The following is an 11400-nucleotide window of genomic DNA, read 5'->3' on the forward strand; positions in this document are numbered from 1 at the left end:
TGAAGCAGACAAAGAAAAAAAGGGGGGAATCAACAAAATACAACGGCCACAGCAGCCTGAGAATTGAAAACATCAATCACAAAAAAGAGAAATTTGTGCCCGGAAAAAAAAGAAAAGGGGAGGTAGAAAAAGATAGTGACCAAAACAGGCAGAGGGGTTGTTAGTTTAGGTGATTGAACATAAAAAACATGTACATCGAGAAACCCAGACGAGTTGACGGTAAATCAAACAGGTGGTAGGTCGTCGTAAATGACATCATGAGAAGTTGGGGCCAAAAAGCAAATAGCACAAGGGGAGTGAGATGACCGTGATCGAGGGGACAACAGATATAAAAATAGACACACAGAAGAAAGGAGGTTGAAGGTATGGACGGATGAGATGGCCTATCCTCTTCTTTGCACTTCTCCGACGGTGGAAAGGAGCCAGAAAGCCTCTTAGAAGCAGTTGAGCGTGCTCTTCTTCTTTTTCTTGTTGATCGCATTCATCCGCTCTTCCAGCTGAGCTCGAGCGGCCTCTGCCTCGCGTCTGGCGTTCCGCTCTTCCTCGACGGCTTGGATCGAGAGACGGGTCGAGTTGCGCTCCTTGCGGAGTTGTGCAAGCTCATCCTCGTACTGCCAGGCCTTCTTCTTCCAGGCCTCCATGTCCGCCTTGACCTTGTTGCTCTGCGCCTCGAGGTCCCCGAGAGCCTCCTCCAGGGTCGCGGTGAGCTGCTTCTCGGCATAGAGATGCTTCTCGATCGTGCGGATGCGGGCCTCCTGGTCCTCAACAAGTTGGGCGTTGACCAGCTCCTTGCTGGTGTGTCGAGAGCTTGGCGGAGAAATGCTTCCGCTGTTGCCAGATGTCGTGGAGGCAATAGTAGGAAGTGGTGGAAGCGGGATGGCAGGTGGTGGAGAAGGAAGAGAAGTCGCAGACGAGCTCTTCCGAACGGAATTCAGAGAGCCGCTACGGTCAAGCGAACCATCCTGGGCGCTGCCGTTCTTGAGTTGAAGCTATCGGTTGTTAGCAGGACTTCATCGATTGTCAGAGCGTAAATGGAACTTACCTCAAGCTGCTCAATGCGCACACGGTAGGTCTCGATTTCACTTTCGTAGGTAGCAATCTTCTTGTTCGCCTCTTCGAGGGCTTGGTTGCGTTCCTGCTGGATCATAGAGAGACGGTTGTTGTGTTGGTCGAAGGTGTTGGTGATTTGCTCTTCCAGCTCTTCAACCAGACGAACACTCTTCTGCTTCTCCGCAGTGATCTCCTCGATAAGCGCGTCCTTCTTCTTGATCTGCTCCTCCTTCTGGCGAAGGGTGTCTTCGAGATTGGCAACGAGATGGGCAAGCTCGTTGACTTTAGCCTCCTGTTGAGATGTTTTCTCGGTCAGCTCATTGACCTGACCATCCTGACCACCCTTGTTCTCCAACTGCTTGAGAAGATCCTCATTGGCATTTATGAGTTCGGAGTACTTGTCAGAGAAATGCTTCTTCTGTGACAGGATATCCTCGATCTGGTCAGACAGTGTGCTGCTCGTAACTGGTGCTTCCAGGATCTTAGAAACAGTCTCGAGCAACTTCGTCAGTTCATCCTTCGAGCCCGAGATCTCAGATCTCAGAGCATTCATTGCCTCCTCATGCTTAGCATTTTGCTCTGCGAGTCGTGACTCATATTCAGCTTGCGCAGCAGCTGTAGCCCGGGTTTTCAATTCCGCCAGTTCATTCCTGTGCGATTCCTGCAAGGACTCCAGGTCTTTCTTCTGCGAGTCGACAACAGACTTGTGCGACTCGATCTCTTGCTCAAGCTCGGACACACGAGATCGGTAGGTCGCAAGCTCAGAGTCATCGGTCTCCTTCACCGCAGTGTGCTGCGACAACTGCTCTTGAGCGGCAGCGTGAGACTTCTCGAGGTTGGCTATTGTCTCGAGATGGGCGTCGATCGTCGACTTGTGGTTTTCAATGTCCTGCTTCAAGCTATCGACGAGTTCTTGGTGCTTGGCCCTCTCGCTCTCCAGCATAGCTGCCGCAGCTTCCTTGTCAGCTGCCGATGAGTCGGTAGCAGCGGCGCGTTCGGAGCGCATGGCATCAATGGATGCCAGCGCGGCTTCGAGCTCAGCCAGAGTATCGTGGAGCTGCTTCTCGGAAGACTGCAAGGACTCGACGGCTGTCTGGTGTTTGCCCTTCCACTCGGTTATTTCGCCCTCGAGAGTGCCAATCTTCTTCTCCTGCTCCTCCGAGGATTCAACGGCAGCCTGGTGTTTGTCCTTCCATTCGGATATCTCACCCTCGAGAGCCCCGATCTGCTTCTCCTGCTCTTCCGAACGAGCTTCGAGAGCTTTGGCCGCGGATTCCTTGGATTCGATAATCTGGTTCAAGTTCTGAATCTCAGCAACCAATTCATTCTGCCTCTTTTCATGCGCCTCCTGAAGCTCCCTGATGTGGTTCTCTTGTTGAACGAGCTGGTCGCGCAATTGGGAGACGACGGTCATATCGGCCGACGAGCCGTGCAAGCTGTTCCTTTCCCTGGTCAGTCCAGATATAATCGTAGACTTGGTCTCCATTTCTTTCTTGACGCTCATGTTCTCGGCTTCCAAAGCTTGAATACGCTCCATACGAGTATGGAGCTCATGCATAGCCGAGTCGAGGTGGACTTCGAAGTTCTGCATCGTGTCCGGGCGGTTCTCGAACTCCTCGACGGCGATATTCCGGAGCGCGGCCAGGGCGCGATGAGCACGATCCACGGTTGACATTAGGTTGTTACTCGTCATCCTCCGAATCACGGTCTTCGGTCCGGGAGACGTAGGCGACGGTGAAGACTTGGCTCTCTGAACCTCAGCCTTCAGCTGTTCCACCAGCCCCAGGGTCGACTCGTGCTCTGCTTGCAGCTGAGCGTATTGTTGCGTCACCAAGGTCATGCCTTCCCGGTGCTCCGAGAGGATCTTGCGCAGGCCCTCGACTTCCGCTGACAGTTGCTCCTCTTTGTTGACTTGTTCCCCTTTGTCAGAGTCATCGGGAACCTCGCTATTTTCCTTCGTCGCAGCGTTCCCATCAGAAGCATCCCGAGAGATAGCCGACTCCTCGGCCAAGGATAACTCCGATGAGAGCGAACGAGAGGACGAGTGTGGTCCACCAGTCTTCAACTCGTGGACCCTGGCATCCTCTAAAAAAGAAATCGGGCGGGATGCGGTCACTGGTGATACAACATCCGCCGGCTGAGCAGCAGGAGGATGACGAGATTCATCGGCGGCATCTTGTTGCAGTTTAGCAAGAGCCTTCAGAGCTTCTTCGTACTTGGCAGAGAGAAGCTCATATTCATTGGCGGTGGCTTCGTGCTGGATACGTAGGTCACAAAGCTCCTGTGTAACACTCTCAAGTTTCTCGGCCACCAATTTGGCCTGAGCTGAGCTTTCGGACGCGTCAGCGTTGTTAGTATCGACGCTCTTGGACTCCTGTTCTTTGGACACCCGCTCAAGTGTCCCCAAACCGGAATCTTCAGCGTCAGCATTAGCCTCTCCAACCTCAGGAGGATGTTCGCCCGAGTCGTCATCCGACTCAGGGATCGCAGTCTCGACCGCCTCGGCCAGAACATCGAGTGACTGCGTCCTCCTCCGGGATCTGAGAGGTTCTCTAACTGACACAGGTTCAGAGGCCGGCTCCTCCCTGCTCTCTTCAACTTTCGTGCCATTCTGCTGGATGTGGTCCAGTTCGTACAGTAGGTTGTCGAGCTTTCCGAGGCTCCTCTGCCGCTCAATAACATGTTCGAGACGTTCCATTTCTCTTTGCATCAATTCCATGTCCTGATCTGCCTCAGCAAGACGCTCCTCTAGTGTCGAGATGTAGTCCTCGCAACTGGCTTCATTCTCGCGGGCGCGAGCAAGTTCCTTTCGCAATTCAGCCACGATCGACGCTTGCTTCTCTTCATCAAAGGTGTGTCCGTCGAGTTTCGATTCGAGATCGTGCAGGTAGCTCTCTGTATTGGCTTCCCGATCCATCATCTTCTGGATCCGAGCCTGCAGCTGTGCGTTCACTGTCTCAACGTAAGCACACTTCGTCTCACGCTCGAGCAGAGTGCTCTCGGTATTTGCCAAAGATGATCTTGTGCTCGATAGGGATGATTCAAGACTCTGGATCGTCTTCTCATACTCCAGAACCACCTGTTCGACCGACTCCGCGAAGGAGTGGGAGCGCTTGAGTCTCTCGACGGAGTCGTTTCCAGAAGCGACTCCTTCCGCGTCCCCGTGGTACTCGGAAGCTTTGGTGAGTTCGGAGATCAACTTCGCATGTCGTTGGCTAAGGGCTGAGTAGCTCTCCTGTACGTCAAGGAGTTGGTTTTGAAGCTCCATCTCTCGCTCGTTTGGACGCTCAGCTCGCTCCTGCGATGCAGCACTCTTCCTCTCCGTTCCTTCGGAATTACGAATCTGCTGTCGCAGGAATGCCACTTCCGCCTTAAGCCTGTCGATAACAGCCTGCTTGTCACTTTCATCGGCAACTTGTTGGATCCGAGGCTTGCTCTGAATAGCTCTGGCCCTCTGCGCATACTGCACGGTGTTCAATGTCTCACTCAAGTGGAATTCGGCCGGAGTCACACAAGCAATCATATAGGTTATGGCATTCCCACCGAGGGAATCTTGGAGAAGTCGGGTGAGCTTCGAATCACGATAGGACACATGGGCACCGGATTGACGTGACGACAGTTGGGAGATGACCTTGCCCAAGCTTGCCAGACCAGCGTTGATGGCGATACCCTCTCTTGCACGCTCGCCGGAAGCTCCTGTGTTTTTCAGTCTTTCACTTCCCGCAAGATCGACAAAATGAAGTTTGCTGTCGACAGTGACTGAGGCATCAGAGCCAGACATGGCTTCCACAGGCATAGAAAGCCGCTTTTCTTTCGGAGACATCATTGAACCACCAGGTGACTTGCGCTGGACAAGATTCAGACTAAATACCGCATGGGATCTGGAAGACTTGGCGTTGATGGCAGTGGCATCGGTTTGTCTGATTGAGGAGCCAAAAGCCAGCGCACCCATGAGATCTTCGAAGGAGTTGATATTAACTTGATGCAGGCCAGTCAGAATGATCCGGCCTTTTTGATCCTCGCGTATAGTGACGGAACTACGGTCACTCAGCGGTGTGGATTCCGGGAGGAGCAGGTCTCTAAGTTGTTCATTGTAGATCTGACGCTATGGTTAGGTGCCTGCACATCATCATAGGTTGGCTGTTCCCGTACCTCAACATAAGTTGCCTTCAGCTGCCAGTTCTTTTCTAAGCCGTTCTTCCCCAAAGGCGACACTTGGGAGCTCATGGAATACCGTCCTGGAGTACGAAGCCCAGATGAACTGCTGCGATTATGCTTGGGGGGCTCTCCAAGTTTCTCAAAGAGTAGTTGAGCCGCGCGTGGAATGATCCCTGGTGTCCAGTCAGCCGTCGAGAACAATTCGCATGGAACCCACGGGAAGGTGTCGTGGCGTACCCATGGCCTTGGAGTCGCTCTGTTCTTTTGGTCCGGAGGTTCCCATGGTGTACGACTTTCCGGCGCCGGATTGACCGTAGGCCAGGATGGAAACATTGTAGCCCTGTATGAACGAGCTCACGCTGTCGCTCAGGTATTCCCATATCCCTTCCTGGTCCACTGTCTCGGGGAAGACTCTGTCGAAGACAAATACCTTTCGTCCCTGGGGCACGTCAACGGCCAAGCTCGTGTCGGATGTGACGTGAACCATGGACTTCTGGAACCGCTGGGGAATCAGCTCGAAGCCCGGATCGGTCGGCTTCAGAGGAGGTCGCACGCGAACGGCTGTGATATATGTCAGTGGGTGATTTCTCTAATTCTGATGGTAGTGATCCTGCGCGTAGTATTGACGAAGAAGAACAAAGAGCACGACGCACGACCTGGCGCATGTAGGACGAATGTGCGCAAAGTCAGGAATCGAAAACATACCGACTTTGACGGCAGTTTTGCTCTCCTCATCGGATGCTCTACTTCCTTTTTCATGCTTGCTGCCTGTGCTCATGCGACTGCTGCTCCTGGGCGGCCGGATCATGCCGCTCATGGGTCGCTGGGGAACGCCTGTTGGCGAACCCGGCGGCGAAACCATTATGTCTCCCACTTCCGTATCGTTCGTGACAGGACGAGGACTCGACGACGTGTCTGGGTATCTCGATCGTTAAAAGAAGGACGAGCAGGCGGTCATCAGTCGTGATAACGTTTTCGGGGAGGCGTGCGATTTGGCGTTCAGCGGAGACGTCAAGTTTCTCCCTATTTGTGGAACGGCGAACGGGGCGAACGCAAAGGCGCAGAAGGATGGGTAGAACCGGCTGATAGTAGAATCAGGAAGAATTAACGCGCAGTCCCTCGCGTCATGAACAAAGAGAGAGAAGAGGGTCAAAAAGAACGAGACCAGCACGATGACGGGTAGACCAGACCACGCATATGCAAAAGAGGGACGTATGTGTAGCAGCCTCTAGGGCAGAGAGAAGCCTTGACTCCTGAAAGAGTGGACGGACTGATCTGGCGGACAGGTTAACTAGGGTGTAGTTTTAGGGAGCGCAGGGAGAGGCCACCGCGGGCCAGAAGGGCTTCGTTCCCGCGCAGGAGAAGAGACTGGGGCTATCAGCTTTGAACCCAAGGGAGCTAGCCAGGAGGGCAGGACGTGCAGACAATCTAGAGCCTGAGATGATCGGCCGGTCCAAAGCCAAAAGGGCGAAGACTCGAACGAGGCGGTTCAGGGGCAGAGGCAAGGAGAGTGATAGGCCGAGGCCTGACGCTTCAGGAGAAAGTGGCCGCCGAGTCCCGGCATAACGGCGTGTGCGGGCCGTGGCCGTAGCGACATGCTGTAAGAGCCCGTACCGCTGCTGGTAAGATACAGTCGACCTCTTCATCCCAGCAGCCTACACAGATATGTTCTCAGACAAACACCAGTCTCTTCGACGTTGTTTACGATCTCAGCAGACACAACAGACGCAAACGGACCCTGCACGGTCACTACTCTGCAAACCACGGCCGCAGCCTGGCGGCCCACGGTTCCTGGCGGGTCGGGTCCATCTCCATCTCCATCCGCCAAACGCCGCGAGCACGAGGGGATGCTCAGGAACAGCGATTAATCTAATCTGTGGAGCACGCCTGTCTTGATTATGGTGCGGAGATCCAAACCGTTGGCACCATCTCACCGCTGAATCCCAACGCTCAGAGCTGGATTCCTCTTGATAGCACAGGCTGTCAATTGCTCCGAGCTCCCAGTGGTGATATCCACTAGGCGTCCTACAGAACATTTATCTGTCAGGAATGGGATGGAAAGGTCACGCAGAGCTTGTCAGGTCGCCAAGAGCGTTCTCCAGTCTGGAAAGACGGCGTGTTTTGCTAACAACGGATCGTTCAGCCCAGAAACCATTCTGATCGTAACAAGCATCGACTGCGTCGAGAGCCAGAGCTTTTCATGAGGAACACTAGACCGACCCGGAGATCTCAAACAATAATCTAAGCTCAGAAAGACCTTACGAAAATACCATTTTTCAAACGCAAGTAGTACGCATGGCTATGCTTAGTTTTGCATAGTGGCTTGCGGGAAGTTTATCTGATATCCAGTACACGAGTGCTAAGCAACGATCTCATTCCCAGTTGAGCGAAAAAGACCAGTCACAATGCCAATAATGCATACCTACATACCTGACAATGAGCATCTTCTACGGTCCGCGCGGCTATCTCCGTCAAAACGTGCGACTGCGACTCGTATCGAAGATGCCTCATCGAAGCGACGTCTCTCAGACTACCAACCTAGATTTGATTCATTCGAACTACACCGACAGATATAGGGCGGAAGTGTCGCATTGCACCTGTAGTTCGCCGCCTGGCTGGCTCTTCCTGAATTCGAGAATCGTCGAACGTGTTTGATCGCCATCGCCATCAAGCATGGGGCATCCTCCTGCGATATCAGTTTCGAACATGTGGAGTTCAGACCCCTGTCATCCTATGAGGCGAAATGGACTTAGTAATAATGCGGTCTAGCCAGGGTGGATGCATGAGAGTCCGAAGGCCTCGAGGCTCGTGCCACGCATCCCTGATGCAGTAAACGAAATCCCACGAGCAAGCAAAAAAAATTAAGCGTTAAGCCCACTGGGACTCCAGCCTCCACTCTGATGGAGGAGAACTTTTTATCTTGGTGGCTGCGCCGTGCACAGGGCAGAGATCAAAGTTTAGGATTACCCACAGACAAGGAAAAGGAATAGAGCCAATTCTCAAGCGACATGTGTCAATCTGAATCATGCATGGATTCCGTCGACCGCGTGGTCTCGGATTGTTAACGTAACACTTCGTGCACTGGGGTATAAGCGCTATACCATATACTGTTTTGCGCCGGCATCATCGATTCCAAAATATAAGTCACCTTAGTGATATATCATCATCTCAATTGACGAACACCTTTCTCAGCAAACAGAGGATGTGGGCACCTAGCAGTAACATCTTGAACCCAAAATGGAATCACCGGAGCCCCACGGGACTGTTGCGACCGCAACATACCGCATCAAGGCAAAGAAAATCAAGACATCCAAAATGAGACTTGGCCGTGATAAGCATCGTGATGATCGTGGATATCTGAAACGAGCCGCTGGACCGTGTGGGCTGTCAAGGTTGGGGCTCAGGCTCTCTGTTCTCCTGCACTGGCCAGAGCTTCCGACTGCGAACCCACCCGCACGGGGATTCTCCATACCACCCCTATATCTTCGATCCTTTATTCGTTCGCGCGCTAAGCTGAGGCTGTTCTTATGTGAGCAGTGCCGTTCTTAAACTTCAGCCAGCTGCAGCCCAGCGGACTTGTCACGGCTCCCGTCGCTCGGGCGGTCTGAACAAGCCCTGGCACGGTGAGGCAGCCAGTTGAGACGACTGACGGTCGCTTTGCGCCAACCGCCAAACGCAGAAAAGCGACCGGATCGTGACCGATACACGAGACCTGGCGCGAGTCGCGTCTAACCACGCTGTAAAAGGCACAGCGCCCGTTGAGAAATTGGAAAGTTCGTCCTCTTTTGCTTACCCGTTCATGTTTCTCCTGTGATGTGCAGCGGTCAGCATGACTGGCGTGGGAGGACCGGAACTTGGAAGTGCCTGCAGGCCCCGGATATCCTAATAAGGCAAAAGATATGAAGTGCACGTGCGATGACCGGTCCAGGAAGAACTTTGACTTTCTACTGCGTACACAAAAGTCTTGGGCGGGCTACTGCGGATATGGCTCGTTAAATTCAATCCTCCGCTGTCTTTCACGGTCCCCGGACCGGCTCCGAGTCTCAAACCATCCTACGATTCCACATCGAAAACAGCACTCTGTGAGTACTCCGTACAAAAAGCACGGCGCAGCCTGCAGTCCTCTCGCGAGTTACCGCGTAGCTGCATCTCTCCATCATGTCTCCATGTGCTCCCCTTTTCCCCTCGCCTAAATCGTACCACCAAACCACCTGCATGAGCACGGTCCCAAAAGCTGACAGTTTTTGATTCGACGGTTCGACCCAGGTCGAAAGTGGGACTGCACCTGGGCAAGCCGATCCCTAACTGCTGGGGTTTAGACCTAGCGTTCGGGACCCGACTTCAGCGGCCGGGCGCCAGGTGCGGCGGTGCCTCTTTTAATTTTTTTTCCTGACTTTCTCAAATCGAACTGCCTACTTCGGGATAATGATCATGACTCGGACTCGATTCGCTGAAGGTGAACCTGAAACTGTTCTTTCAGCACCATAGCAGTTGCAGCACAGGACAAATTTCCCAGCAGCAATATTGACCAGCGTACAGAGTACCGTCTACGTGGTTACAGCACTCCGTACGGAGGGGTTCCTTAGGCTTATGCACTGTACCTGACTAACCCACAAGTTACATGCATTTGGGCGGAGTTTCTCTAGTCCGTATTGTCCACGAGGGCATGGACTTAAGAATTCTGCCGTTTAACAGACACAGACAGCATGCCTCGCTCTGACACTCCGAGTCGCTTAGGTATAAATAGAAAAGGTTTAAACAACCATAAGGGAAACGATTGTCATCTTTGGCTCTGAGTCTGAAGGCCTGCGGTGCGGTACTGGAGGAATAATGGTTTGCCGTTATCAAATTTAATTCAATTCCCCGTCCGTTGATCATCGACACGTGTGGTGTTGGAACCATGGGAGGAGTCGCGTCAATAGTCCCTGAGGGGTAAGGATCGACCGTGGTGAGCTGAACTGTCGAAGATCTCGGCGTGGAAAGCGAATCGAATCCGTCCGGAGTTGAGTGTACGTATGGCATGAGTTAAATCATACGAATTATCCACCTACTCTTAACGCAAAAACCAATCGCCTCTATCAGCTATAGCTGCACAGAGTATAAGCCTGATAGAGAATTTCCACCTGCGCCGAAGTACATAGAAAATACTAATTCATGGGCTGCTGCACTGGCCACTTAAGCATCGCATTTTATGGACACTATTATCACAATACAGCATGGACTATAGCCCAAGTTTGAAACACAAGGAAAGGAAACTATTCGAAATACCTAGCGCCGGATGAAAGGATAGGCAGGGTATGAAGGCCATCACTATTGTCATAGATTTCTCTTGGTCACGGGAAAAAATTGGCAACAATCGCTTATTCGATTTGAGGACCTAGATCATTTTATAGACTCTGTTATTGTTTGTACTGCATATCTAGGCGTACCATACGAAATAATACCTCCAGAATAGATACATGTACTGTACCTAAGGTAGATGACGCCGCATGATCCAATGCCCGCCCGTCCTCCTCACAGCAAGAAAAGTAAAACAGACCAACAGGCCAAGAGACTCCCTACCACAAGATCCCGTGCCAATTAGAAATATCCCAAGATATCACATATTTTACCTGACCATTCCATGTCTTCCGTCCCTGATATATGCAAGGATGATGCTATATACTCTCGTTTGTTTTGCAGGGGCCAGGTTGGTTACTTACTTGCTCGTGTTACAGTACGGTCCGTCCGATTCGTTTGACTTGGCTACAACCACAACCACGAGCCAGGTTTGCGTCTTGGAGCGGTTTTAAGCGTTTATTGGCCATATGTAAATTAGATTACATAGGGTGCTTTTAATTGCGTTTGTGTTTGTGTGACTTTGAAAGGGGCAGGGAAGTGTTGAAGGTCATTAAATGGAGATGTTCGTTCGCTGCACTTGATTGATTTGATTTGATAGTTGGGATTTAGACGGTGCGGTGTTGTTTGAGTGCATGCATGCAGAAAACGACTACATACATAGACTATACTATTACGTTTGCACAGCCGGAGTAAATAAAAGTAAAAGTTTGGCAGGGAAGAACATGGTATCTGGGGAGAGATATGTATCGGACTTAGACGGTCTATATCTTACCTGCATGACACAAGTAGATTTAATGACATGATCGAAGATGAAAAAGATCTAGCGTAGATACCTACATGAGGAAGCGGAAG

The 11400-nt window shown here is 52.0% G+C and overlaps 3 protein-coding genes across 3 annotated transcripts; all 3 read right to left on the minus strand.

The window, feature by feature from the left end:
* Positions 1-434: 434 nt before the first annotated feature.
* VTN00DRAFT_3772 (uncharacterized protein) lies at positions 435-6070 on the minus strand (the record flags this gene model as incomplete). Its single annotated transcript, XM_069430126.1, has 5 exons — positions 435-989; positions 1043-5149; positions 5203-5381; positions 5446-5769; positions 5914-6070. The coding sequence occupies 5 exons, from the start codon at positions 6068-6070 to the stop codon at positions 435-437; spliced, it is 5322 nt and encodes a 1773-aa protein (XP_069289293.1).
* Positions 6071-6512: 442 nt separating this feature from the next.
* On the minus strand, positions 6513-6854 carry VTN00DRAFT_3773 (uncharacterized protein; the record flags this gene model as incomplete). Its single annotated transcript, XM_069430127.1, has 1 exon — positions 6513-6854. One exon carries the CDS (start codon positions 6852-6854, stop codon positions 6513-6515), a length of 342 nt encoding a protein of 113 aa, XP_069289294.1.
* Positions 6855-8716: 1862 nt separating this feature from the next.
* VTN00DRAFT_3774 (uncharacterized protein) lies at positions 8717-9039 on the minus strand (the record flags this gene model as incomplete). The annotated part of the gene is made up of 2 exons (XM_069430128.1): positions 8717-8945; positions 9002-9039. The coding sequence occupies 2 exons, from the start codon at positions 9037-9039 to the stop codon at positions 8717-8719; spliced, it is 267 nt and encodes an 88-aa protein (XP_069289295.1).
* Positions 9040-11400: the final 2361 nt, after the last annotated feature.

The sequence above is a fragment of the Thermoascus crustaceus genome (genome assembly GCF_041956765.1).
Source record: "Thermoascus crustaceus strain CBS 181.67 unplaced genomic scaffold VTN00scaffold_2, whole genome shotgun sequence".
NCBI classification, from domain to species: domain Eukaryota; kingdom Fungi; phylum Ascomycota; class Eurotiomycetes; order Eurotiales; family Thermoascaceae; genus Thermoascus; species Thermoascus crustaceus.